The sequence below is a fragment of the Scleropages formosus genome, chromosome 20, assembly GCF_900964775.1.
Source record: "Scleropages formosus chromosome 20, fSclFor1.1, whole genome shotgun sequence".
Taxonomy (NCBI): Eukaryota; Metazoa; Chordata; class Actinopteri; order Osteoglossiformes; family Osteoglossidae; genus Scleropages; species Scleropages formosus.
In genome coordinates, this window is record NC_041825.1 from 19,900,469 (window position 1) to 19,926,042 (window position 25,574).

The 25,574-nt window shown below is 44.0% G+C and overlaps 1 protein-coding gene across 5 annotated transcripts; it reads left to right on the forward strand.

Moving 5' to 3' along the window:
* Positions 1 to 1,302: 1,302 nt before the first annotated feature.
* rab11fip4b (RAB11 family interacting protein 4 (class II) b) lies at positions 1,303 to 25,122 on the forward strand. 5 transcript variants are annotated; one of them, XM_018761976.2, is made up of 14 exons: positions 1,303 to 1,614; positions 12,133 to 12,350; positions 12,752 to 12,967; positions 13,785 to 13,919; positions 16,809 to 16,844; positions 17,550 to 17,649; positions 17,900 to 18,003; positions 18,178 to 18,318; positions 18,674 to 18,755; positions 19,866 to 20,003; positions 20,119 to 20,277; positions 21,302 to 21,379; positions 21,875 to 22,018; positions 22,344 to 25,122. In XM_018761976.2, exons 1-14 carry the CDS (start codon positions 1,537 to 1,539, stop codon positions 22,458 to 22,460), a joined length of 1,746 nt encoding a protein of 581 aa, XP_018617492.1. In that variant the 5' UTR covers positions 1,303 to 1,536; the 3' UTR covers positions 22,461 to 25,122. The 5 variants fall into 5 exon arrangements, with proteins under 5 accessions (XP_018617492.1, XP_018617493.1, XP_018617494.1 ...); XM_018761977.2 differs by having other exon boundaries at positions 12,767 to 12,967; XM_018761978.2 differs by having other exon boundaries at positions 12,782 to 12,967.
* Positions 25,123 to 25,574: the final 452 nt, after the last annotated feature.

Consider the following 25,574-nt stretch of genomic DNA (forward strand, 5'->3'; position numbering starts at 1 on the left):
GGTTAGGCTCCAGGTCGTTGCGACCCCGCTTGGGACGAGCGGTTTCAGACTGTGTGTTTTTAAATGTGCACATGTAAGAATGGCCTTCAGAGTTAAGCTCAACTGTTCTTGGAGGTGAGTGCAGGTTTTTTTAATAATATGTATTCCTTTTGCAAGTGTTATTTCTGGCTCAGGGTTCACCACAGTTGCTTCTGGCAGTGGGAAGTCAACTGGAAGAAATGTGATGGGACATGCGTATAGCGAAGTAGGTGTACGCGTGCCTGTGTACAGGAGTATGATGATCAGTTTCCGTTTTTCTCACCGACATTGCAGCATTGACAAGTTTGTTGCTGTGCACCGTTGCAGTGCGCGGCAAAGAAAAAGGAAGCTAGACAAGTAACCAAAGTCCAATGTCACTGTTTAGTACTGCAGGGTTCAACCAGTTGCTGCACTTTCAAGTCTGTCCATGCAAAACAATCCACACACATTTGACTGTATCCTTTGTTGTGTGTGGGGGGTCATCCAGGAGCTGAAGATCTTCAATGTCAAACGAGAAGCTTGGCCACATGTGAGTGAATCCTGTTTTGGTTTCCCTGGGTGCAGTTCCGGTCTTGTCAGCAAGTGACTCGCAATGTTGACATGGCCTTCGAATGTCTTTCAGAGGATGGACGTTACAACCCACCCATCAGACAACTGAAGCGTCCGTGGCTCAGCCTGTGCGCGTGAGTGTGTGTTTCGCAGGTTTTTGAGTCGAGAGTGAGGGCCAGGGCTGTCATATGGGGGCAGGGAGATGAGAGAGAGGTGTTGAAAGTATAGAGGTTGCATCATGTCCTATCTGCCGGGTGCCTCTGTTGACTCAGATGGCCGTTTTTTTTTTTTTTGTTGACGGGAAGTGTGGTGCACTGGTATCGTACGCACGCTTTCAACCGCTCCCTCCGTGGCCGGGCTCTGCTGATGGGGTTTTGTTTATACTCGGTGCAGGAGTGCTGTGGCGTTAGCCTCCCGGCGGGCGTGTTCTTGGCCTTCCTGTCAGGTATTTTGGAATTTAACTGGAATATGTTGCATCATAGGGCTCGCTAGAGTCGTAGAGGCTGCGTTTGTGTTTTTTGTTCTTTTCCCGAGAACTCGTAGACGCCACTGAGCTTCGGCTTGAAATGCAAATGTCACGCGGGCGGCAGCGAGGAGAGTGTTGCAATGCGAGACTCGCATTCCCGCTGATGTCACCGCAGAGGGACGGCCCAGATGAAGCCAGTTGCTCGGCAACGGTCTGGCGAGGGAGGGGGTGGGGGAGTGGCTTTGGCTCAACAACTGTTGCCAGAGCACTGCTGTGGGTGTACGCGCGTGTTCCTCCGTGAGTTGCAGTGTGCGAGTCGGAGGAAGGCTTAGCCAGGGGGAGTCCAAATCGGCGCTGCGCTCCCTCTGGATTACCCTGGGAGGAGATCGGAAGGACTGCTGCAGGTTTCCTGTTACCCTTCTCAGCAAACATCCACACACCTCACCTGAGAGCTCACCTCTGTCGGGGGGTCTTGGTGACTTTTGAGGGTCCTTGCACTGTGGATGTCTACTGGGCATGGTAGCTTGGTCATTGAAGCCAGAAGCGAGGGGGACGGTGGTGGCTCCGCACTGAGCAACAGGGTAAGAGACATCAGTGATCTGGGACTGGGGCGCTTGAGAACATGAGAGGGGAAGAGAGGCCCAGGGGAGTAAAGTCCTTTGTTCCGTACTGCCGTTGTGCGCGTTTGTGGGTGCGCACGTCCACGTTGGTCCCGTCTCTTGCTTCTTTCCCTCTCTTCTTTGTGCTCCATCCTCGTGTGTGTGTGCGCGCGCACTCTGATGCGAGGCTCATCCATGTGCTTGCTCGCTTCACCCTCCCCTTGATGATAATGGGATTAATTAACGGCTGGAGATTGCTGTTGGGGGGGATACCCTAACTGTGGTGGAGTGTCACCATTTAAAAAGTTGAAGGAGCCTTTGTAAAGGGGAGGTGGTGGTTCCCCCCCCCCATGGCGCATCTGTCAGAACTGAGTCTGAAGGCAGGTGCTGGATTATGAGGCAGGTAGTGTAGTGGAAAGTCCAGCCATGAGTGGCCTGATGGGAAAGCAGAAGTGCCCCTAACCGGCTTGCAGTAAATGGGAAGTCTGAGCTCTAACTGCTCAGAAAGATGGTATTTATTGAAAAAGTTACAATAATGGGATTGGGAAACAGAACTGCACCAAAAATTCAATCTGAGCTGTGATGATTGGAACCGCTTAGTCGCAGGCTTGGCTGAGCTCCTTTTGAGAGAAGGGCGTTGCATCCTGAGCTGTCATCCCTGCCTCACTATAAGCATCAATAATACATTTCCAATTTAAGCTTGAAACCACATTGATCACTTCTCCAGGTGAACAGCCATCTGCTCACTTCAAAGCCTGGTTTAAAAAAAGAAAAAAAGCTTGTTGACTAAGCATGTTGAGTTTCCTAGTATGCCATCAAAGGCAAAAAGATGCTCCTTTCATAAGCTGTCAGAATGTGTTTGAGTGTATCTCGTCCACTAAGCTTTGCGAGTGCTGTTTCCAGGTCAGTGTCAATCGCGACTTCACGTATGTAAAGTGCTGACGTTCATCCGGCGTACCTGTGCGGATACACCCCGCTCCCAAGAAGTGATCTATATCTCACTTCCCCTCCTGTCCCCAGCCAGCATACAATCCTGGAGCAGTGGGTGTCATGTCTCCTGTGCAACATCCAGTCCTGGCCCCGCCCCATTGTCACAGTTCACAGGCTAATCTGGTGCTGTCAGAATGGATCCCAGTGGCTTTTGTCTGGAGTTTTCGTGTGTGTGTGTGTGTGTGTGTGTGTGTGTGTGTGTGTGTGTGTGTTTCAGGGTGTCAGCCAGGGTAATGAAAGGAGGAGAATAGAGCTGTTGCAGTGGGGTTCTTGGGGGTGGGGAGGGTGGATGTATGAATAAGTGACACAGTAGCAGCTGGGAGGGTTGCCCTGCCCAAGAAGGGAGCTGTTTTTTGGGCGAGGGTCTGACAGGGGTTAGACACAGGGCCACTGCTCGTCACGGTGGGCGATCAGAGACGAGATACAGCCACCACCTGCTGCTGTGAACCTGGAGTCTTCTACATTGGGTCATACCAAAGGTCAGGGAAGGAGGAGGCTGTTGAAATTCCTCCCCGGTCACCTTCCCGGGCCCCTATTTGGTTTTTTTTTCCTCCTTTTTGTTTGGTGCGACTCCTTTTTAAATCATGATGCCAGTTTAAAAGCTGACTTAACAGGAGAAGCTCAGCACTAAAGAATGGTGATATGTGGAGACTTCGCAAAGATCCTTACAAAAGGACATCTCCGCTACCTGCATCTGTGTGTGAGCTTATATCCCTGTGAGTTTTTGACACACAGTGCTGCAGCACTGAAGGTTTCATGAAGTTGTTTTGAGCACATGCGTGAAAGTCGGAATAAAACGCTAAACCCTGAACTCCAGCTGCGATCGGGACTTTATGGTGACTTTTTATTATGACAACATATGAGCAACCCATGTGCTGTCGGTGTGCAATTCAGGCAATGCCACCACTCCAGCACCTGAACTTGGTGTTCTTATCTGGTGGTTGTTTCATCGCTAAATAGCTAGTAATCAGTTCTGTTTTACCACATAAGACAAAAGGATTAGCCGGTCAGTGTCCTACGGTGTTGCCTTCGGTCACAGGATCCTCTGCTTCCATCAGTCACATCCCTTTTGCTGCCAAGGCAGGGTGCAGCTGTCTTCTCCCAGCTACCACAGTGCAATTACCCAGTGATTACACATCACACATTTTGTGGGCAGTTGCTTCAGTTTTTACTTTCCTCTTTAGTAGTAGAGTGGGGAATGGAAAGAATGGTTGGTATAACCTCATTTACTGCGGTAAAAAAAGATTTAGAAACATCCCTTGCCGTCTATTGTCGTCCTTCCGAGGTTTGCTGTCAATCCCCCCCCCCCCCCCCAGTTAAACGCACAATAGTTGTAAAAAGCTTATTTTAAGAAAAATGTTCTCTTAAAAAAATGCATTTTCAACTGTTTGAAAAGATAAGTTGATGTTTTTGCAACCATCACTGGCAGCTGTACAAAGAGGACCAATATTGCAGAAATGGTTTGAACTGGTCTACTGGATGGACAGCTGAATATTTTATCAAAGACATGTTGCTTGTTTGAGATTTTATGTCTTGATGTCAGTGGACTTTTTTAAACAGTGCTTCTTTGAAAGATTTTCCAGTGCCTTAGAGGGAAGTGTAACTGAATTGGTAACCAATATTAAAATACTTCTCAGTATTGATCCAATAAATATCCCCTGGGATATTTATGTACTTGCATCACTTCCCACTCAACCAGAGGCTACTGTTAATGGAGTACTGTAGTGTATATTTTTTTTCTTCCCAGCTGAATTGTTTTGCATTTTTAGTTTTCATTTACACAGCACCTACAATCCAGACTTTTGTTGTCTGTTTTATTTTGGATTCTTGACATATATTTCTGTTATCTGTTCACCAGATCCTGAAGTACTAGAGGAGCATTTCTGTAGATTAGTACTGACCCTGGCACAGGACCTTGTGGTACACCACTGATTATAGTGATCAGGCTTATGGTTGTGCATCTTAGAATGACTCATTCCTTCCTTTTACTGGCAATTTCTGTGGCCTCGTGTATATACGTTCTTGAATTCTTTGGTCTAATGTTGAGTTTAGCAATGAATTTTGTGAAAGGTTCAACAGAACTATTGTGCTATTGCTTTTCTAAAGGAAAGTTTTTGGTTTTGAAATTATTTCTGATATGGGTTATACGTTAAAGTTAACATTTTGTTCGAATAGGGAAAAAATGTTGGCAAGTCTTTACTTAATGCAGTGTACATCCATAATTACATAATAAATTCTTGGTGTTCCTCCTCACTTGTCGATACAGCAGATGAGAAGGAACTTGTCAGTATGTGTTGTACTGAGCATCAGTATGCGGAATAATGAATTTTCTTTCCTGAAGACTTTGGCCTGCTGCGGAGGTGTTAAATTTGACTGGTCCGCTGCATTTGAGTGTAAGCCCTGAGCTGAGCTGAAAGCCAGAAGCTCTCTGGAGCCTGGAAAGAATCAGAGGCAAATTCAAACTGCAGCAGCACTATGAAGTCCACCCGCAGGTGAAAGACGCCTCTGCAAATCTGTGCTCATCCTTGGGAGAGGCACAGAGAGCAGTTCCGATCACCTTCTTCAAAACGCTTTCAAACGCACATACCACCCCCGCACCCCAACTCCGGCTCACTTTCTCCCATACACACATACACTTTGTGTGCTGACATTGCACAAATGTAAAGGATTTTGTTGTGCGGCTTCAAATTGGTGCATTTCCTTACTCCCTGCCTTGCTTTTTTTAGGCCAACACAGAGCATTTCCATAATTTATGATCCAGACTGAATCCTTGGAATAATTAATCTGCATATGTTGGCTGCTGTGCAGCGATGTTGCTTCTTTTCTGCACTCTGAGATGACAGAAAAGAAGTGCCAAATCTTAATTTAATTAATCTGTATTCTGTTCCCTCATTAAGATATGAATTTCATGGGCTAAAGGTGTTTAGGCTGAGAGTGTAAATACCTGTTCTAAAGATAGAAAAAAAAAAAAAATCTTTGGATTTCTGCCTTAGATGTGGCTATTACCCTAAAAGATTTTGATCCACTGTGTGGATTTTTAAAATGTTTTCAGTCAACCGTTATACTCAGATGTACTTATTCTGATCTTTCTTGACAGTTCAGTGACCTTTTGTCAATTCTGCATTCTTGTTCATATATTTTGCTGTGCCATAGAAGGTGAGAGAAATCAATGGCTTGGTCAGTATTAATTGTTATTGACTTTCAATACAGCTCTTGTATTGCAGAAAGTGCTAGATTGTTCAATTAGGGCAAAATTAATGTTCATCTTCATTAATATTGTATTAAAAGCAACTTTGTTCTTGAACAACTGTGACTCTGGGTATGGACATTTAAACATCCTGCCATGATGGCTGCATGCATATTGGGTTGTGAGCTTATTTTTTTTAAACACTTTATTTCTGAGAAATAAAAGCTTTCTGTTAGGACAGATGTGCTGTACAGAAGCAAATAACAAAATATGTGTGTGTGTAATATTTGCATATAAGTCCTTTGACTATAGCTATGTTGGATTGCAGAAGAAATTTTCATGTCTTGTGTTGTTGAAGGGGGGAAAAATGTCAAATTGTACACAAGAATTATAATAATGCTCAATATAGAACTAGAAGAATATTATGTATGGCCATGTGGGGTGATACTCATGCATTCTGTACAAATAAGTGCATCCAAAAGAAACAAGAAACATTGATGGGTTGGTTCTGTCTTTGCATTATTTCCCATGAGTAGTTGTTCCCCTTTTTTTCTGGTGTTTCTGATACCAACCACAGGATTGCACAAGTTCCTTGGCAGGAGTCCTAAAGGCAAATGTGGAGAAGGTTTTGCAAACCTTGCTACAGGAAAGCGGTTGTATCACTGTGGGAAGGTTCTACCTTGGTTACGACAGGCTTGTTTCATGCCCTCCAGCGGCTGCACTTCCCAGACTTACCTCTTTGCTGTAATGGGGCTTGGAGTTTTCCTCTACTTTCCAGCCTCTCTGTGATTCAGCTAGTACTATTTTGTTGTCCGTCCTTCTGTTATATACATTTTTTGCACTGTATCAGTGTAGTTTTGTATTTGAGTGTGATGGCGTTCTTTCCATATATCGGTGATTTCAGCACAATCACGTGCAGGGCATTTGCACTGTTCCTGTGAGACCAGCACAGATTACATGTGTTCCTATTAGACTGCGTTCATAGATATGCCTGTGTTTAACATAAGATTCTGTGCCACAACAGTGTTACCAGCATTATAGGATAAACAGGAGACTGGGGGAAAAAGTTAAGTGGGAAGTTCTACATTACAATGACATTCAAGCTAATTATACATTAAATTTACTGTTTCAGCTGCACTCCAATCAACCATTTAATTCTTTTGAAATCAAGATTTTCAGTATTTTCTCAGCTTGATTCAGAACATAGTCTCAGAAATGGTAGTGTTTGGAGATATTTCACCTAAGTTGCATCAGTGTCATGAAGTGGCATAAATAAAGTGCAGCCTTGTTAACTATGATTCACATCGAACAAAGATGCTGACTGCGCACAGGAATTCAACAAGTAAATAAATATGCAGAATATATGCTTTCAGTGTAACCACCTATCTGTCAATGGCCTCAAGTATTTAGAGGTCAACAATAGTCCACATTTGGATCTCTGATTATTTTTGCTAGTGGTATGAAACACAGTGCCATCCCACAAGCCCTCCTGCACACAGCTGAGTGTTCAGCACAGTTCCTCCTCCGCAGCTCTTGGTGCAGCAGTGTGTTCTCCCTCTTGTCACCTTGAGGGTGTTGACAGGGGGATCCTCTATGAGAACACCGAGTGTCTCCTATTGTTGTTCTGATTTGGTGCCTTACAAAGAATCTCTTCACTCCTGGAAAGTGTACTTTCTCTCCAAGCCCCAGCTTGACCCCACCAAATACCTGTCTGGTCTACTCTTGTGCCCCAACATGGAAACGTACCAATGACATAATTCTAAAAAAAAGGTCGATTTGACTTCTGTGGCTCAAGGAGCTGTTTTTGGTAAAAGTTTTTCTTTGCAATTCCCTGAAAATGTGTGTTTTTAAGAACCACCTTCAAAGGGTCTTGAGTTATGGCTGCACTCTTATTTCTTGCACCCAGCCATCTGAAACACAATGCTTTACAGCAGCATTTACCTCTGAGGGACCTGTCAATAATGAGTGTAATAAAGCTGTCAGGTTTCTTTGGTACATGAGCAAATGGGTGGGAATTGCTATGTTTCGGTACTGCTTCTATGATTCATAGATGTGTTTAGAATTGTAGCACCATCAGCTCAGTAGTCATGTGCTGTTCCTGAGGAAGGCTCAAGTTAGACCTGTAGTACTTGGCATATAGCCAAGGGCAGCATATTGGGGAGTGTCAGTCCTTTCCTGTGAAGACTGGGATCATCATAAGCCACACAATGAAGCTCTTAGTTGTTGGCTTATTGTAAACTATTGGGATCTGTCAGCATGTGCCTTGCATCTTCTCGCAGATGTCCAGCATCTATGACATTGGAACAAACCAGCTTTGGACATGTTGTCACTGCTAATAGTAAATACTAAATGGGTTCACTGATCTTCAAAGAGGCATTTAATTCTAGCTAAGCACCAGGACTATTTTCATTATGTATTGTGGTGTAAATCATCCTGTTCTGGCTAACCATGAAGGATGGACTTACATGGTATTGCACAGTAATAACCACATTCTCCACCTGGAGAGAGAGGGTGGTGTTCTGCTTTGTGGTAATCTGGCTTTTCTGAGAAAGGGTGTGAATCCAAAAAGGTTGTGTTCCAGTAACCAGCCTTCAACAGCCTACTCTTTTGCATAGATATCCCAGGTACATCTGCTCATGACCTCAAAATGTGACCTTTACACTGAGAACACTCAGCCCATCTTTATTTTTACATTTTTTTGAGATTAGCTTTGCAGGAACTGAAATTGATTTTGTTATTCCCCTGAATCCAGAGCTCATTAAGCAGTATGTGAATTTCTGACTTTCCTTTGGGAGCATGTCCCTCGGTGAGATGATCCAACAAGTTAATTAGCTGTTTTAGCAGCTGGTCATTTTGGCATCTTTATTGTGTAAGAAACCAGTTTTTAAAAAAAAAAAAAAACTTTCCTATTCTTACCACTTCACATTGGAAACCTCTACCACTTCTAATTTCTTTCCCACCACTCCCTCCACACCTGAGACAGCTAAAGATCTACCACATGAATCAATCAAAAAAAAAAAAAAAAAAAACAAAACCTGTCAAACAGCATAAATCATGTCTCAGCATTTCCCGCTCAACCAACTGAATGCCGGGGCTGTTCTACATCTCTGCCTGGTCCTAACCGCCATGCCGGCACTTTGGGACCGCCCACAGTACCATTGTGCTGGAGTTCCATGGATGGGCAGTTCCATTGCCATTCATTAGCCTCTAGCCAAGCAGGCGAGCAGAAAGGGCAATGGCTCACTGTGAGTGGCCAGTTTGAGAGCCATTGATTCTGGGTTAGCATGTAAAAGGGAAAGGAGCTGTGTACTGTCTACAGTGGACAGAGGCTGGAGTCACCCATTTGCCCTAATTAGGTCTGGAGTAATATCTGTGTGTCTTTGGCAGGAAAATTTGGTTTTAGCCAAGCCAAGATGTGCTCAGTGATGTACAGCCACAGCCCTGTAGGTCCCACAGCTACCTTTGCTTTATTCACAGCCACATTCAATGCATCCCACCATCAGTGAAATGGTGCTGACACAGCAGTCAAGTTAACAGCTCTTAGTGCTGTTTGTCTGTGGTTCACACTGATCACACTGCATTTGACACCTGCTTTAAGTCATAAGGTTATGTGTAACTGTCAGTTCCACTGTATATCTAGTGGTTGAAAAGCAGACACACCATAGCCATACAAACATTATTCTGGCATCTAACACAGTGCAGCCATTACAAACTTGGATGTGTAGTCGCACAGCTTTTCCCTAGGCAGGTCCGTTGTGATATTCCAGGTTGCCCAAGGTATACGCTTATGCCTATTCTCTAGGTGCTTGAGGATTTATTCAGCCACCACTTCTTAGTTATCCCCATTAGCTGCTTCCCCAGAAATGTAGTTTCTTGGTGGTCATCAGTTGGGTTTGGGGTTGATAGAATCCAGTCACGTAGCTCTAGGAAAAGTAATCGTTGGCAGCATAGAGAGGTAGTGTACCCTCTTTGTGCATGACAAAGCTAGGGAGGCATACTTTTATTCTTTTAGTGGATTCTTCTCTCTTAAGCAACTCACAATGTTAGGTTTGTATGCTAAAGTTTTTACAGTGATTTAGCCATTTATACGGCTGGGGAATTTTTCTCTGGAGCAATTGAGGGTAAGAACTTTGAGTACTACAGCATTAGCAGCATTTGAACCCTGGTTTTTCAAATACAGTTTGAAGGTTCTAACCACTAAACCACCTCCTTCCCTGCAGTCTGGCTGCTACTAGAATTTAACTTTTAGGTTTATTGGGCAGCTCCCCCCCCAGGGTTAGCACTCAGAAATAACTCCTGTGTGGGCCCATAAGTGTGATTAATACTGTTTTTACTTTGAAACCCCCCCCCCCCCCGCTTCATTCCATAACTTCAGTAGTCAGTACCTAATGACTCACTTGTCATTAGGTCACAAACCCCAGAGTTTCAGCACTGGGGACACATGTTGGTTGGCACGGTCCTATGCGCAACAGGCTGCTTTCCCTCACTTGATGCTTACCGTTCCCCTTTCCCAACATCTACCAACAGGTACTGCCAGTACTTGCGCAAGCCAAAGTACGGTAAAGGTTACTACAAGGTGCTCCACAGTTCCAGAATACAGTAGTTTCCCTTAAATAGTAAAAATGAGAGGACTTCATGTAAGGGGACCATGTAAACTTGCAAGTATATGTGCGTGAGACATATGCACTGAGGGCTACTGGAGGAAAGAATGTTCAACTTGGGCTGTCCGTCTGACCCCCTCGGTGTGGCTTTTCCAGTGCAAAAAGCTCTTGAGGAATACTAAACACCCCTGTCAACAAACTCTTGAATTCATCACAATGCACCCTTCCCTGACTTGGCCCTTAATCCTGGGCTCCCATGAACCCGCCCACACTGCCTCAGGAGGCAGGTTCCTGTGTCACTCGTGGAGGTGATTAGGCATTATTTCCAGTGCTGGGAATACAGTTCTGCTTGGCAACTCAAAAAACTGGTTTTTCAGTACCCTGGAGTCAGAATAGGAGAAACGGTAGCATTGTGGTTACCAAGTTTGTTTTAATCAACTGTTTTTGTTTATAGTGTAACAGCTATTTTTTTTTTGTGTGTGTGTGTGTGTGTACACGTGTGCATTTGTGAATTTTTTTTTTTTTTTTTTTTGGACAACGTGGCAATGGGGTACAATGGAAGCCTTTCTTCTGCAGTGTCATTTCAGTTCATCCAATAACTGATCTTCTAATAAGTTGACCTGAATTGGTCAGTTGAAGCCTTTGACCTATATCCTGCTGTTGGTACAAGCCTCTGCGACAGCTCCGCTGTGGTTGACCATGAGAACAGTCAGCATGAGTCCTCAGCAGGCCTGAACAACAAACGGGTCTTTCTTTGGAGGCAGAAGCTGGTTCGCTACAGCTTAGACGAACATAAAGCAGGTGCTGCCCTTATCAGTAACAGATGGACACAACTTATTTCTTCAGTGTAAAACTTTAATAAATGGATATAGTCTCTGTGAGGATATGACCGATAGCTGAACCCATAATTCTAAGACTTCACAACTTTTCTTATGGGAGGACCGTGCACTGGAATTAAGAAAACTAAATCTGGCCGCCCAGAGTATTTGTTGGAACAAATAACCTGTTTAACCTCTTTCCTTTGTCACAGTTAGTGCATTGTTTGGATCTGTGTGTGTGTGTGTGTGTGTGTGTGTGTGTGTGAGAAAGAAATTTGAGGCCAAAGGAGTGACTTCTCTATAATATCTGGATAATGAGACACAAAAGCCATATAATGAATCTAAATTGCAGCGCACCTGTGTTGTTGGCCTGACCTGTGCAACAGGTTCATACTGTCCCTGCGGCTCACCCTCCCAGTCCGCACGGTTCGCGTGCTCAGACGTGCCAAGCTAAGCCTTCTGCATTTGAATTAGCATGGCTTAGAGCAGCTTGCTCACTCTAAGTATGGTGAATGTGAATAAATAGAAACAACCTTATAACCCCTGAAATGGGTTCATCCCACCTGACCTCACAAACCTCCTTTGATGGAAAAGACTTGCATGCAGTGGGCTTATGTTTTCAAAGCTGTTTACTTACCAGGCTTTCACAGAAAATGTCATTGGTGTTTCTGTTTTGATGTCAGCAAAGTTAAGAGGTTGCCTTTTCACAAAAAAGAAAATAGTTGAAGTGTGATGTTGTAATGTGGCTGAAAATAAGCATGGTGTGTTTATGGGAGAGGCTGTGAGAATGATGTCCTTTTGCAACTGGGCATAAGGCCGGGATTGCTGTCACGTGGCTCATGGAAGGATCTTGGAGCGAAAAGGTACCTCCGGCTAACGCTCCTTGCCCTCTCTCTGCCTGCAGCACTGCGAGCAGGGCCTGGACCGGCCCCTCATCATGTGCACACGTCCATACCCCAACTGCACGCTGCTTCCTGAGGAGGAAAGCCCAGGGGGCCGCGATGGTGCGGAGTCGGACTTGGACAGTGCTGTGGACAGCGCACCTGGCTCAGACACCTCTGAGGGGGGCAGGCCTGGTGACAAGGATGATGGGATTCGAGGGCTCTTCCTCCCCAGGGAAAAGTGAGGCCCTTTACTTTCTGCACACATGCCTTCTATAACTCAATTTCTTACTTCCTACTACAAGAGTCACTGAACTGGCTTTTACAGCTTTTACTCGATTTAGAATCCTTCAGAGCCGGAATCAGACTATCATTAACATGACATATCTGGAAAATGGATTGTAATCTCCTTATAGAGAGTGCCAGTTCATTTGTATTTTCATAAACTGTCCAGTTTTTCGTTATCGGTATTGTATGGCGTATGCCGATTGTTGCATGCGTTCTGAACTGACTGGAAGGAAACATTTTGGTCATTGTGAACTGCATAATCCTTCCATTTGTTCCATTGTTATAAACTGAGTGTGTGGTTGAATTGGGGCTGCAGACTCCAACATGGTTCTCACTCTGCCTGCATCTGTGCAGCAACAGTGAATGCAGTGACCCTGCTTGCAGGTGTGGTCAGACGAACCCCTCGCTGACCTCGGACCTTTCCACACGCTCCTCCGCCTCCCTGAATGAGGAGCAGTTTGAGGACTATGGGGTAGGAGAGGACGTGGAATTCACTCCCAGCAGCCCGTGTCCCGACGACGAGACTCGCACCAATGGGTACTCCGACCTGGGCTCCTCGGTCCCCTCCAGGTAAGGCAGCGCTCTCCTACGGAGAGGCAGACACACAATGCGTGGATGCATCTCTTGATTTGTGAGGGTAAAAAAAAAAAAAAAAAAACTTAGATTCCAGTACTGTCTTTCCCTATGGAATATGTATAGTCTTCAGGATTTCAACCTGAAGCCCTAATATTTTAAATGCAATTTATTTTGTGGTGACTGAGCTGCATCTGCTACCAAAAGAGCTGCAGTCTGCCAAGGTGTGTTGAAAAAGTTTACATCGTTGGAATTCGATTGCTGTCCCCACCAACTTCTAGTTTCAATCTCATAAGCTTGCTGTGGAACTCTAGTTTTTGTGCATTGTGAGTAGACTACTTTGGACACAATAAGAACCCCACCTTTGAGTGAGATTTCACTGGATTATGACCCTTATACAATAGTGGTCTAACCAATTCCCCTGGATTCTTGTCTGGTGCTGTCACACAAACGTGACTTGAAGCATTGTAGTATAACTTTGTTTGAAGGGCCCAAATAAGGATCTTAAATCTTCAAATGGCTTTACTTTCAACAGTACTTGGAGCAATTGAGGTTAGAGAAATGTTGTCAGGTGGCACATGTGACTCAGGAACAAAAGACATTGATAGAATAGCTTATTCATCAGTCCCCATTGCATATGCCCCCCTTGGCATGCCAATGGACAACCTTTCAGCTTGGCATCCACTCTGTTGACTAGTAACCAAGACATGTAGACTACCATGTTAATAGGTAGTTCATATTGGCACCTGCTTTCATTTTTGACACATGCAGTAATTTGGGCTTGAACCCTAACCCTGCTGTGCTCTGTCCATAGTGCTGGGCAAACGCCACGGAAGATGAGGCAGCTGTACAACAGTGAGCTGATGGATGTGTACTGTTCCCAGTGCTGCAAGAAAGTCAACCTGCTCAATGACCTGGAGGCACGTCTCAAGAACCTCAAAGCCAACAGGTGAGGAGCCCCATGCATCTGCTCAGTTGTAGCAGAAAATGACATCAATCACACATCCAAAATCCTATCAGTTCAAAATAGATAGGAAATGGATGCAAACTGACTCGTGTTTAATAACAAATTCCATAATGACTCATGATGTTGGGCAACTGGTAGCTTGATTTTGTTCCTGCTTTCAAACTGGAGCTGTGCGATGTTCTCTGGTGGTTTAAGTAGCTTGATTCTTCTCCCAGCATTAATTATTAGTGATTGATGTTCAGTAGTAAATGCAGCAGCCTATTAATGCTATTGAGCAAAAGCTGTGTGTCATCCTACTACCTGCCATTAAGAATTTGAGTTAGAATTTAAAATCCTCATCCTCCATCATGGAAAGTCCCTAAGTAGTAGTTCTTCCATGTTGTGACTAAGCTGCATCTGGTACCAAAAAAAAGTTGCCTTGGCAGCACTTCTGCCAAGATGCAGGTGACCAATACTGTATGGAGGAGAGAAGTAGAGGAGATGCCCCACTTTCCATCCCACCAAAGCAGTCAGTGGGGACCATGGAACTTCATAGATTCTGCAATTCAAATGCTCACTGCCAATGCAGTGATTAAGTCCTTCAAATTCATTTGTTTCATTCAATATCCAGTACAATAGACTCTGTACATGCATTGCAAACTGTAAGTTACAGTACTTGCATCACCCTGGATTGAGGCTTAAGTAAATGAAGGAAGGGGATAAGAGAGCCATTACAATGGCCAAGGAGTTGTTCTGACTAGACTTGGTCAATTTTGTTGTCAAGTAGAAATTTAAAGAATCAGGATAAGTTCATATACTGATTAGTTGGAAAATAATTAGATTATCCCAGTTTGAGTTACATCACATGGTTCAAAATGCTGGAATTGTGTAATTTGTTTCTTTTTCATAGAATCAGTAACAGGGTCCGGGACCGTTGGTAAAACTTGATGACATTATGGTGTTAAACTGACTTGTTCTGTGTCCTTAATTTCATGACAAGAAAGCAAGAGGCTGTTTTGCAGATTCATATCATAACTGGATTTTTAGAATTATGTTGGAACCTGTAGGAAAGGCAACAATACTTTAATTTTTTTGTGAGCAGCAATGGCCAAAAATTTACCAGTTCAAAGTACTAAGAAGGGTCCTGCTGTTGAACCATTGAGTGAAGAGCTTGACCTGGATGGCTTCTGTAACTTCTAGCCAATACAATTTGTACAATAATTACTTTTGGATAAAAGTACCCAATAATAATAATAGGCATAAAGGAAGAAAAATTTACCTCTTAGCCTGACTAGTTGTACTTCTGTGCATTGGAGTTGGTCATGAATGTCTGAGGTTTTCCCAGGAGACTGCCAATGAAGAGGTGGGGTTATTGACACTGTCAGTTTAGCGAGTTCCTCCTTGGTAACACGATTAAGTGGTGCATTGTTTGCCCTCTGTGTGATGTAACACGAGGAGCTCTAAGCACCTCTATGAGAATTATGTAAAACTTCAGTCTTTTGACAGCAGCAGACTGCACCCTTCAAAGGCACAGGCTTATTTTTAGAATGGTTTTCCCAGCTGCAGTGTTTCCAGAGCAGTCCTCATCATGAGCTCATCCCTTATGCTGTGTAATGCAGCCCCTGCAGAAGACCCTAGTTAACGCTAACATGTTGGCACACACCTGACATGAGGTGTGACTTTTTGTGTTTTCGTGTGTGTGATTTCTATCTAATACACAAGTGTGTGTCTGTGTGTCTCTCTTGTATAATGAATGATTAGTGCAAAGAGTTCTGACATATCTGCTTTTGAAACAAAGCAAAGACTGTTTTCAGAAGGTGATACACCTCAGATGGCTCTGTGGATGGTAGTAATTTATTTCATCCAGTTAACAAAAAACTGGTTCTTTTTTTAGTTCAACTGTTCTGTTCTCAGAGGTCAGTTCAGCAACTCAATTAAAATTCTCATCCCTAAAGACACGCTGGAGGTAGGGAGGTAAAATAAATGAACAATGAAAGGAGGGTGAAGAGGAAGGCACTGTGAAAATGGATTGATTTGTGCTTCTTAAAACAGAGGTTGGCATAAAACCCAGTGAGATGGAGAGAGATGAAGACCAGTTGAAGGAGAGACTGATGTGAGCGCAGCTGGTTTTGAGAGGAGAGCAGCAAAACAGCAGAGCTGTTGGGTAGAAGTGAGGATGTAATGTTTAGAGGAGAAATCCAGCTTGAAGCAGTTGGTGAAAGGTCCCAGAAGTTGGAGGAGTCACCTGCCCCTTTTCATGCCTGTGTTAGCTTGTCTACTACCTGTCCTGGAGCATAGGCCACCAACCAGAGCTCTCTAGGCATCTCTGTCCTGAGTCATTCTCTCCAGGTGTGGCCCATCCTCTTGACATCTGCCACCAGGGCATGCCTTTATTATGACATGATATTATTGTATCTCAAATTCTTCTGCCGAAAAGCTTTTGTCTACAAAAATAGTTTGGCTCACTTAAAATAGTCAGGTTTAGAACCCTGCTCAAGGGTAATAAAGCAGGGAATGTGTAGGGACTTGATCTGGCAACCTTCAGGGCTGTGTCCTTGACCATCATGCCAGCTTTGAAGTTCAGTAATGCCACCCTGCCTGTGTGCATGTATCTGTCAGTGCATCTAATAAATGGAACACCCACAGACACCTTAGGCTTAAAGCACAGAATCTTTCAAAAAAGACAAACGCTGAGTTAATGAAAAGACTAAAACACCTCAAGGGAGAAGAATTTTATTAACATTGAGATGCCCTTCAGTCTGCCCACCCCCCCAACCCCCACAAGCCTGTGTGCAAACTAGTACCTTTTAGTCCTCCTGAAACTCGGATGTCTGCTGTGTACATTGAAAAGGGTGCTGTAACAGGAACCTTCTTGTTTGTCTTCTCTTCCAGTCCCAACAGGAAGATATCCAGCACTGCGTTTGGAAGGTAGGTTGCACCTCTCTGCACTGCCAGTGCTTATCTGTTTCTACCGATAGATGGTTAATCATTGTCATACCTTGGCTAGAACTGCCCAGCTGTTAAATCCGATTTGTGTCCCGTGTGGTTAGAGAACCTATGCAGATCAGTTCTCTCCTCTTCCTCACTAAATATTCACGTGTCATTTTTTTAAAGTCTTGAGGCTACTGTTTTCTGAACGAATCACAGCATGAGGTACAATTATGGTGAATTGGTGAGCATCTGCTTCTGTTTTCACGAGCTCAGTGAATGAAGATTGTGGAAAAAAAACTCAAAAGTGATATAAATATTGCTTGTCTAGGGTGATGGAGTGGTTCTGCCTGTGTTCCTGAAGTCCTTGCCTCCTCTTTTTTGACTCCTGCTTTTCTGTAGTCTGGCAAGTGGATTCTGAAATGAGTGCTCTACACAAAGAGCAGTTTGTCCCACATTAAAGGGTAACTGTCAGACCTCAACTGTGGACACACAGCCAATGATGCTCTCAGTGAATGCTGCAAGATAGCACATATTGAAGTTCTTCCATTATCTAGACTCCTTTACAGAGTACAAAATTTTGATTTCAGGCTACTACTTTAAGTAGCTATTTTCCAGAGGCAGGGTGCTTCCGAGTTTGCCCAGGACCCATGTGCATCTATCTATGCTCCATTCTGAGATGATCCTCAACCTGTTTCTCTCCAGGCAACTCTTCCACAACAGCAACCTAAGCAGCAGCAATGGCAGCACGGAGGACCTGTTCCGAGACAGCATTGACTCCTGTGATGCCGACATCACCGAGAAGGTACGAAAACTTCGAAATCACTTGAACCTCTGCCTCTCTCAAAAGCACGGAATGGCTGAACAAATGAAAAGTGCTTTGCGCCACCGAACAAGCAACGAGAATCCCACTCAGTATCCAGATAACTTCATTGTTGATGTTCCTGTGCGTTTGTGAAACGTATATGTCAGTGCTGTACTTTGGCCATAAAGTCATGGGTACACGACTGGAATAAATGATTGCCTCCTGACCATGTAAACCCATTCATACACAGGTTAGTTACCTGGAGAAGAAGGTAACGGAGCTAGAGAACGACAGCTTGATGAACGGAGATCTGAAGTCCAAGCTGAAGCAGGAGAACACACAGCTAGTTCACAGGTAAACACAAATACACATCTGTGCACTGTGGCTACACTGATGCTCAGGGGAACACAGAACAGTATGTACAGTGTAGCAGGAGGGGTTCATTAGATGCTCATGACACAACTTTCTCTGTTAAATCAGTATTGTTGTGTGAGTGATGAAAGCGTTTGTTTATGATGATCTTCCCAGGGTCCATGAGCTGGAAGAGCAGATAAAGGATCAGGAGGCACGGGCAGAGCAGACCATGGAGGAGGAGCTGAGGAGACACCGTGATGCTTACAGCAAGCTGGAGAGGGAGAAGAACACTCAGATTGAGCTGCTCAGCAACAGGTGGTGCCCTCTCCCAAGGAGAATAATGCTCGGACAGGGTGAAACATTACTTGACAGGGCATTTAATAGCTTTGATTATGTTGGTGTAGAAGCCAGGATTGAGCTTGGTGGGTCACGTCGTAGTTCAAGTTGCTTTTATCGTCATTCCTCTACATAGCTTGTATACAGTGGGACGAAATGTCGTTTCTCCGGAGACCACGGTGCACCACAGAACAGGAGTACAGGGCAATAAATACACAGGACAAAACGAAAAAGGGGCTGTGCTGAAGGCGTAGTGCAGTGTGAGCCACTGGAGCTCACCATTGTTTGCAGATGTCCTGCAGCGGAGTTAAGCAACTCTTCTTCTCTGCTGCAGGGTCCAGCAGCTGGAGGAGGAGAATGGAGAGATGAAGGTGAACATGAGCCGGCTGAAGTCTCAAACAGAGAAGCTGGATGAGGTGTGTCCTTCACAACCACTCTCGCAGGGTGCCCTGGGGTGCCTCGAGAGGCCAAGCGTGTGTTCCTGTCACGTACAGTACAGAGATCCACTCAAACAAATGAGCACACAGTGGTATCGCTACTCTGTGCACTTTGCACTTCACATTCACAAAACGGTGCTTGTGGCAGATCGACAAACGGTTCTGTCACAGCACAGAACGCCTAGGTGCCACGGCGCAGTTTTGAAGCTTTCAGTTCAAACTCCAGGGACACCTGCACACTACAAACCCCAAATGCTGTATGAAGAACCTTCGTTATTCAATATCACTCTTGGGCACCCTAAACATCTCTCTGCTACAGCCCTTACAGTTCACATGTTTGGGTGTACGTCACCTGCTCCTTTGGATCCTGAGGTTCTCCATGCCCCTGGAATGTCAAATTCTCAACTAGCTGCGTGTATGCAAGTCTCTGCTTCAACCTGCTCCCTCTGCTTGCTTTATTCAGTCAATTAGCCCATAAAGATTCCTTCCTTCGGTGTATTCAGGACATGTCGTTCTACAAAGGGCTGTTTTATTAGAGAGGCATTGGTAAAAAGAAATTTAATTAGTTCTTTTTTTATCCAGAGGAATTGGTGGGTATAAAATTAGACTACTCCCGGCCTACCAGGGTTTCAGTTTAAAACACGGTTAGTGAGGTCATTACGCTGTAACATAGGTGTTCATGCACTGCTGGTGATCTGTAATCAGTGACGCCAGAAGAACACGCCCGAAGCAACCTTGCTTATCGAAATGTTAACAGACACACCCATGTGTATGAGAAAAGTGTGAAAACTACTGTTTTGTTTAGAGCAGCACCACTATTTTCAGTATGTGAAACAAAAACCCAGGGTTAAAACTACTGATTTATCCATATTGGTAAAGATCAGGTGACTCGACCCTCTAAGAACATGTGAGTAAACTGTTTGGTCTCTTGATGGTCTCACTGAAATAAAGGTAGTGTGATTAAAAATTAGGTGACCGCACTAATTTAAGGAATGCTATTGCTTTTCCTTTTGAGAGGGAATTCAATATTGAGCTTCGGCACGACTGGATTTGTCCGTTTTTCTCATATGCATCTTTTTGTGGACGCAGGAGAAACAGCGAATGACGGACAAGCTGGAAGACACCAGCCTGCGCCTGAAGGATGAGATGGACCTCTACAGAAAGATGATGGACAAGCTGAAGCAGAACCGACATGAATTCCAGAAGGAGCGTGAGGCCATGCAGGAAGTAAGGTTACCTGCACCCTTACGCACATGTGTATCTCTGCATACCGATTCGCTTCTCCCTTTCTGTTTTCCTTAGCGTTGAAAGACACTAACTCCTATGTTCTTTCCCCATCAAGCTGATAGAGGACCTGAGGCGAGAGCTGGAACACCTGCAGCTCTTCAAGCTGGAGACGGAGAGGCCGAGCCGCACCCGCAGCTCCACCTCCAGCGTGTCAGAGTTCAACGCCAAGACCCGAGAGACGGAACTGGAGCACGAGATCAAGCGTCTCAAGCAGGTGAGTGTCTGCACTGATGACAATGTAGTCTTACACTGTTACTGTGCTGCTGAGGTCACTTTTATTTATTTTTTTTCCTCCCCTCCCCCTTGTTACTTTGTGACACAGCCTTACGAACTACAATAATGGCATAACAGATGCATGTGGGTGCCCTTGCATATTGATGTCCATACTCATTAAAACTTATGACGTACTGATCCTGCAGCAGCACACATTAAGACTAAGGTTTCTTCACACTGGAACTTTGACCAGTTATGACTCTGGCACCTAGTTGCAGTTAGCTCACTCTTAAAGGTATTAATGCACCTCAATGGTTTTCCTTCACTCTAACAGCAAAAATTACCTTTATTTCTTACATTGGTGCAAAAGGCACATCGACTTTGTTATATCTCGCTTCAAATGTGGTTCTTTTTGGCATTGTAGCATTTATTCTGCTGTCACACAATGAAGGAAGGTCATACCTGCATGGAGACCCATTATTCACCTATTCTCTTGTTTCAAAGAAAAGTGCTTTGCAAGCACAAGAATGAGAGAGCAGCATGTGTTTAAAAAAGATTCCTTGTCAGATAAGCTGATGGTTTATGCAAAGTTGATAAGAGACTTTCTACCTCCAGGCAATGGTCCAATCCCCCAAACAACCCTGGTAGGAATGCTTGTAACAGGAGCCACATGCTGCTTTTCCAAAGGAACAAATGTTATTCTGTGGCTAAAGGCATTGCACTTTCCCATCTTTTTCACAGTATTACTCCATTAAAATAGATCATAGACCACATGTTGGCACTTTTGGATTGCAGCACTTGTGTTGAACTAATCAAGTGTTGCTGGTTGTGGTCGGTTTGACTGCAGATCGTACAGCGCAGCAAGCCTCCTATAAGTTCCTCATATGATCAGTGTGGAATTTGAGGGGGACTGAGCATGAATGGCAAATGAGAGATTTAAAAATTCACAAAAGAGAATGGATAGACTGACTTGGCCCATCTGGGCCTCACACCAACCCCCCCCCAACCTGACTTTGTTTGTCCAGAGGCTCAGCCCCCAGGACTTTCCATATGAACTCCAGCACCTTGTGTCCGCTGGGGCACGGCTCCTTCCCAGTCTGATGGTAAACTTGTTTTCAGAATTGTCTGATTTATTAACCCCCACATAACACCAATGTCATACATAGAAATTTGTCAGCGGTATGAGAACTACATACCTTGTCCTTGTGCTGCTCCACTGACTCCATAAAATAACCCTGAATAACTCACCATTCTTCTTACCTGGACCTGTTATGACTTTGTGTTTTGGTCCTCATCTAGTGCTCTTGTAACATGTAGAACTGCCTCCCAGGATGGGGGATCAAATATACACATGGTAGCATTCATTGTTTGATATTGACTTTGGAGGGGGGGGGAAATGAAAGAAGAGAGGGGGATTTTTTTTCCATAGGCTGCCTACTCTGCAGGCAAGTGAGAATAAAGGATCTTCTCTTTGGGGAGGCGCTGTGTTATGGGCACCTGGAATAGCATCCTCTGTCGATCCATGATGTTACTACATCTTTCTTGACCCACCCTCTTCTCCAGACTTTAGTTTTCCTCTTCCCTCGCAATTTCCACAGGAGAATCAGAAGCTGCGGGAGCAGAACGATGACCTGAATGGCCAGATCCTCAGCCTGAGCTTGCACGAGGCCAAGAATCTCTTTGCTACTCAGACAAAAGCCCAGTCCTTGGCCGCAGAAATTGACAATGCATCCCGTGATGAGGTGAGTGAAATCAGCCTTCAGGAGGTGGGGTTGAACAATTTTTTTTTTTTTTTTTTTTTTTTTTTTTTTGGGGGGGTGCCCATGGTCTGATGGCATGATTCTAAAACAGAGATACATGCACTTGCATAACTAAGTAAATAGGGACCCACTAGTGACAGATTAAACTAAGACAGACTGATTGATTAATGGATAAATGCACTGTTCATTGTCTAGTATGAAAGTATATGGCACTTATAACAAGCATAATATTCACGAGCATGTCTGGGCTCAGGTGCACGTGTGCACTTTGACTGATGCACGTGTCATGTTGTGGTGATGTTGGCAGTTGATGGAGGCCTTGAAGGAGCAGGAGGAGATAAATTTCCGCCTGAGGCAGTACATGGACAAGATCATTTTGGCCATCCTGGACCACAACCCCTCCATCCTGGAAATCAAGAATTAGACTTGATGCAGAGCTTGAAAGACAACAGGACCACGGTTGAGTAGACACCAGCCCCTGCAGCATGGAGGGGAAAAACTGCACTGCTATGACCACTGGAAAAGTTATTTTGGGTTTACAAAGGGAGTTATGGGACTTAACTGTTGTAATCTGTGAATTGAAAAAAAAAAAAAAAAAAGATGTTAATATCTTTCATGCACTTTTTCTATTTTTGTTCCTTTTTGGTCATAACCACTGCTGTACTCTATATAAAAAGGGGGATTGACTTGACTGGAAAAATAGTGTCTTGATCAATAGGATTATTTATCTATGTTTAAAATTGAATATACGTACTACCTCTGGGTATGTAACTGCTGCGTTTGGATACCAGCATTACATTTATAAATTAATATGAATTAATTTTACAAAAATGCATAAATACTGCACAGGCACAGTGACTGTAAGCAGTGGCTGTGCTGTGTGGAGGGAGGGATTGTGATTTGAATGTCATGCAAGTAGAAACCGAAGGTGAACTCGTATGTGAACTTGTCTGCTGGTACCGGGTTCGAGGTGTACGGTGCAAATCTGTCTGGTATCGAAGTACCGCATGTCAGTTATCGATAGGTCACCATTGCTGTCGTGCTCGTGAAAGTCGAAAGGGTACAGGAGACGGAGAGGGTGCGGCGTTTGGATGGGAAGACATGGATCAGGAGTGTGTACGAGGGTTGCGGGAGGCATTGTGGCATTAGATGTGCAAAACGGAGCAAAGTGAGCCACTGGGACCAAAAAAAAAACACAAATGTCCTTAGATTATCTTTCACTTGGAGCTTTGTTAGATAAAGCCAGAGCACAAGTCCTGAGCTTTCAGCGGTGAACCGAAAGGAACAAATGTTTCCGGAGTGAGAAATAGGTGAGTGCTGTCAGTCATACTACAGTGCTGAATACACACTGTGCTTCCTTCTGACTGTTCACCTGGTTCACATTTATATAACGGCCATTCCCTTGTTGACCTTGAGGGCATATTTAGAAGTCATGAATGCTTGGGCTCACTGTAATTTTTGTTGTTTGGACAATACTGTGACATGTAGGAGGAATGTGAGTGGGCTTTCCTCAGGGACCGAGTGTTCTGAGAACATCTTGTTTGGGAAGGAGTGTGTTCCACATGTAACCACATCTCATCTCCCAGAAGCCATGGGGGTGGATGTGTTCAATAAGAACCGGAGGTTACTTTGGGGTCTTTGGTGCGAACTGCAGAACGAAGACCATGCTCAACAGCAATGAGAGATGGGGAGGAAATGCCCACAAACCGGCGTTCACCATCGGTTATGTGGGAAGTGCTCTCTTCAGCAACGGGATTTTGAACTCCTTTGAACATGTCGTCTCTGGTTCTTTCAAGGATTTCATGCTTTAGAACATTCAGTGCTGCATTCTTAATTGTCATACTGTCTGTGAAAATGTATATGGAAAATGTTTTATTGCTTTTTTTTTTCCCTCTTTTCTCGCTTGAATGAGGGGAAGGCTCGGCTGTGAACGTTGCAAGGAGATTTGTGACGTTTCATCGGTGTAGGAATTTCTCTTTTTAGATGGGGGAATACTTTGTAACAGTCAGACACTGGTATGAGTAGTAGTTATACAAGCAGATGAATGTAGAAAAGCTAATGTAACTGTATAAAATGATAGATGCATATGTATGTATATCCATATGTTGTATGTAAATATAAAAAAAACATAATGGTTAGTGGAATGAAAATGGTCTATTTTATAACAAGTATGTAATATAAAGGAAGAGAACCTTTTTCTTTTTCGCCCTCAGATGTAAAAATTTATACCTGGAACATAAAAATGAGGACTAGTTCCAGACTTGCATACTCCAGTTGTGTGCTCACTCAGACAGAGCTTAGAGGATGCAGTTTGTTTTTGCTCTGGAAGCTCCATATTCTGTTTTCAATACAGCATGACAGGAACAAGTGCAAGTGCCCCGATTGCTTAGTTCTGCCTTTTTTTTTTTTTTTTTCTTTCTTTTTTTCACATTCTGGGAACTTGGGAATGGTGGTCCTGGGCATTCACATTGACATTTCCTGCTCAGCACCTTGTTAAGAGCACTGTGAGCATGGCTCAGTCCCTGTAGATTTCTGTCCTGTCCATCACGCAGATGAGAATCTCTCACCTGGAGCCGACAGTCCGCGGCGAGCACTAACAGGAGTTTGCTCAAGCACAGCAAGTCCTGCAGTGGCATAGTCAATGGCTAAGGGGTGAAATAGAGTACATCCTGTTGTAAATAATCTGAGACTGTGGTACGCCTTACAAATACACAAAGGTGATAGATGCATTAAAATTTTCCTGAATAAATTCAGCTGTAGAACACATGATGTACAGAGCACAACCTTGCAGACTGCCACTCTTTCTTGTGATTATTTATGAGAAAGCACTTTTTCCTCTCACACACACGTGTGCAGCACTGTAGTGGAGGGCAACTTCTGTGTTTGATATAAAGGCCATGTCTTCATTTGATGATCACAATAGTTTGTCTGGCTTATAATTAAATGTGTCATGAGCACAGTCTGTGTGGTGAGATACGTCATCAGCCCAGCTTACTGGTATGCTGTAGCCTACCTGTCATGAATGTATTGCCGTGCATTTCACGCTGTCCCGTTGAAGGGTTTCTTTATGAAAAATAAGTGAGTGAATGAATGAATAAAACACTTGTTTTACAGGAGTCGTGTCTCAGTATTTTGGATTTTTTTTTTTTTTTTTTTTAGTGAAAGGTAAAGGTCACTTTCAATAATCTGCTGTGAAATCTAACTAGTTTTGCTTTGGCACAAAATGTCTGCTGCTTAACTTTTTCTTGTGGAGGTATTTGCCTTATCTCAACAGGTGACACTTCTAATTTTTGCAAGCTGGCTGCATAGAGCTTTTATACATTTGCTTTCTTTTGTGTGAACATAATTCACAGTGTAAATGTTGTACAGAAAGTTTATTTGTATCCATGTGCCATGCATCACTTTTCAAAAGATAAATTGGAGGGGGAAAACTTTTTTACCACTTTATGAGATGGCAATATCTCAGATTGTGCTGTAATCATCATTGGTTGCACACAATGTTTTAACTATGTTTTAAACTTAAACTACAACCCTTTTT

Bases quoted from the DNA above. Each gene is read 5' to 3' on its own strand.
- rab11fip4b (XM_018761976.2), top strand. From the start codon at position 1,537: ATGTCTACTGGGCATGGTAGCTTGGTCATTGAAGCCAGAAGCGAGGGG. The intron at 12,968-13,784 runs GTAAGGCAGCGC...CTCTGTCCATAG, and splicing joins GGCTCCTCGGTCCCCTCCAG to TGCTGGGCAAACGCCACGGA. The intron at 18,004-18,177 runs GTAAACACAAAT...TGATCTTCCCAG, and splicing joins AACACACAGCTAGTTCACAG to GGTCCATGAGCTGGAAGAGC.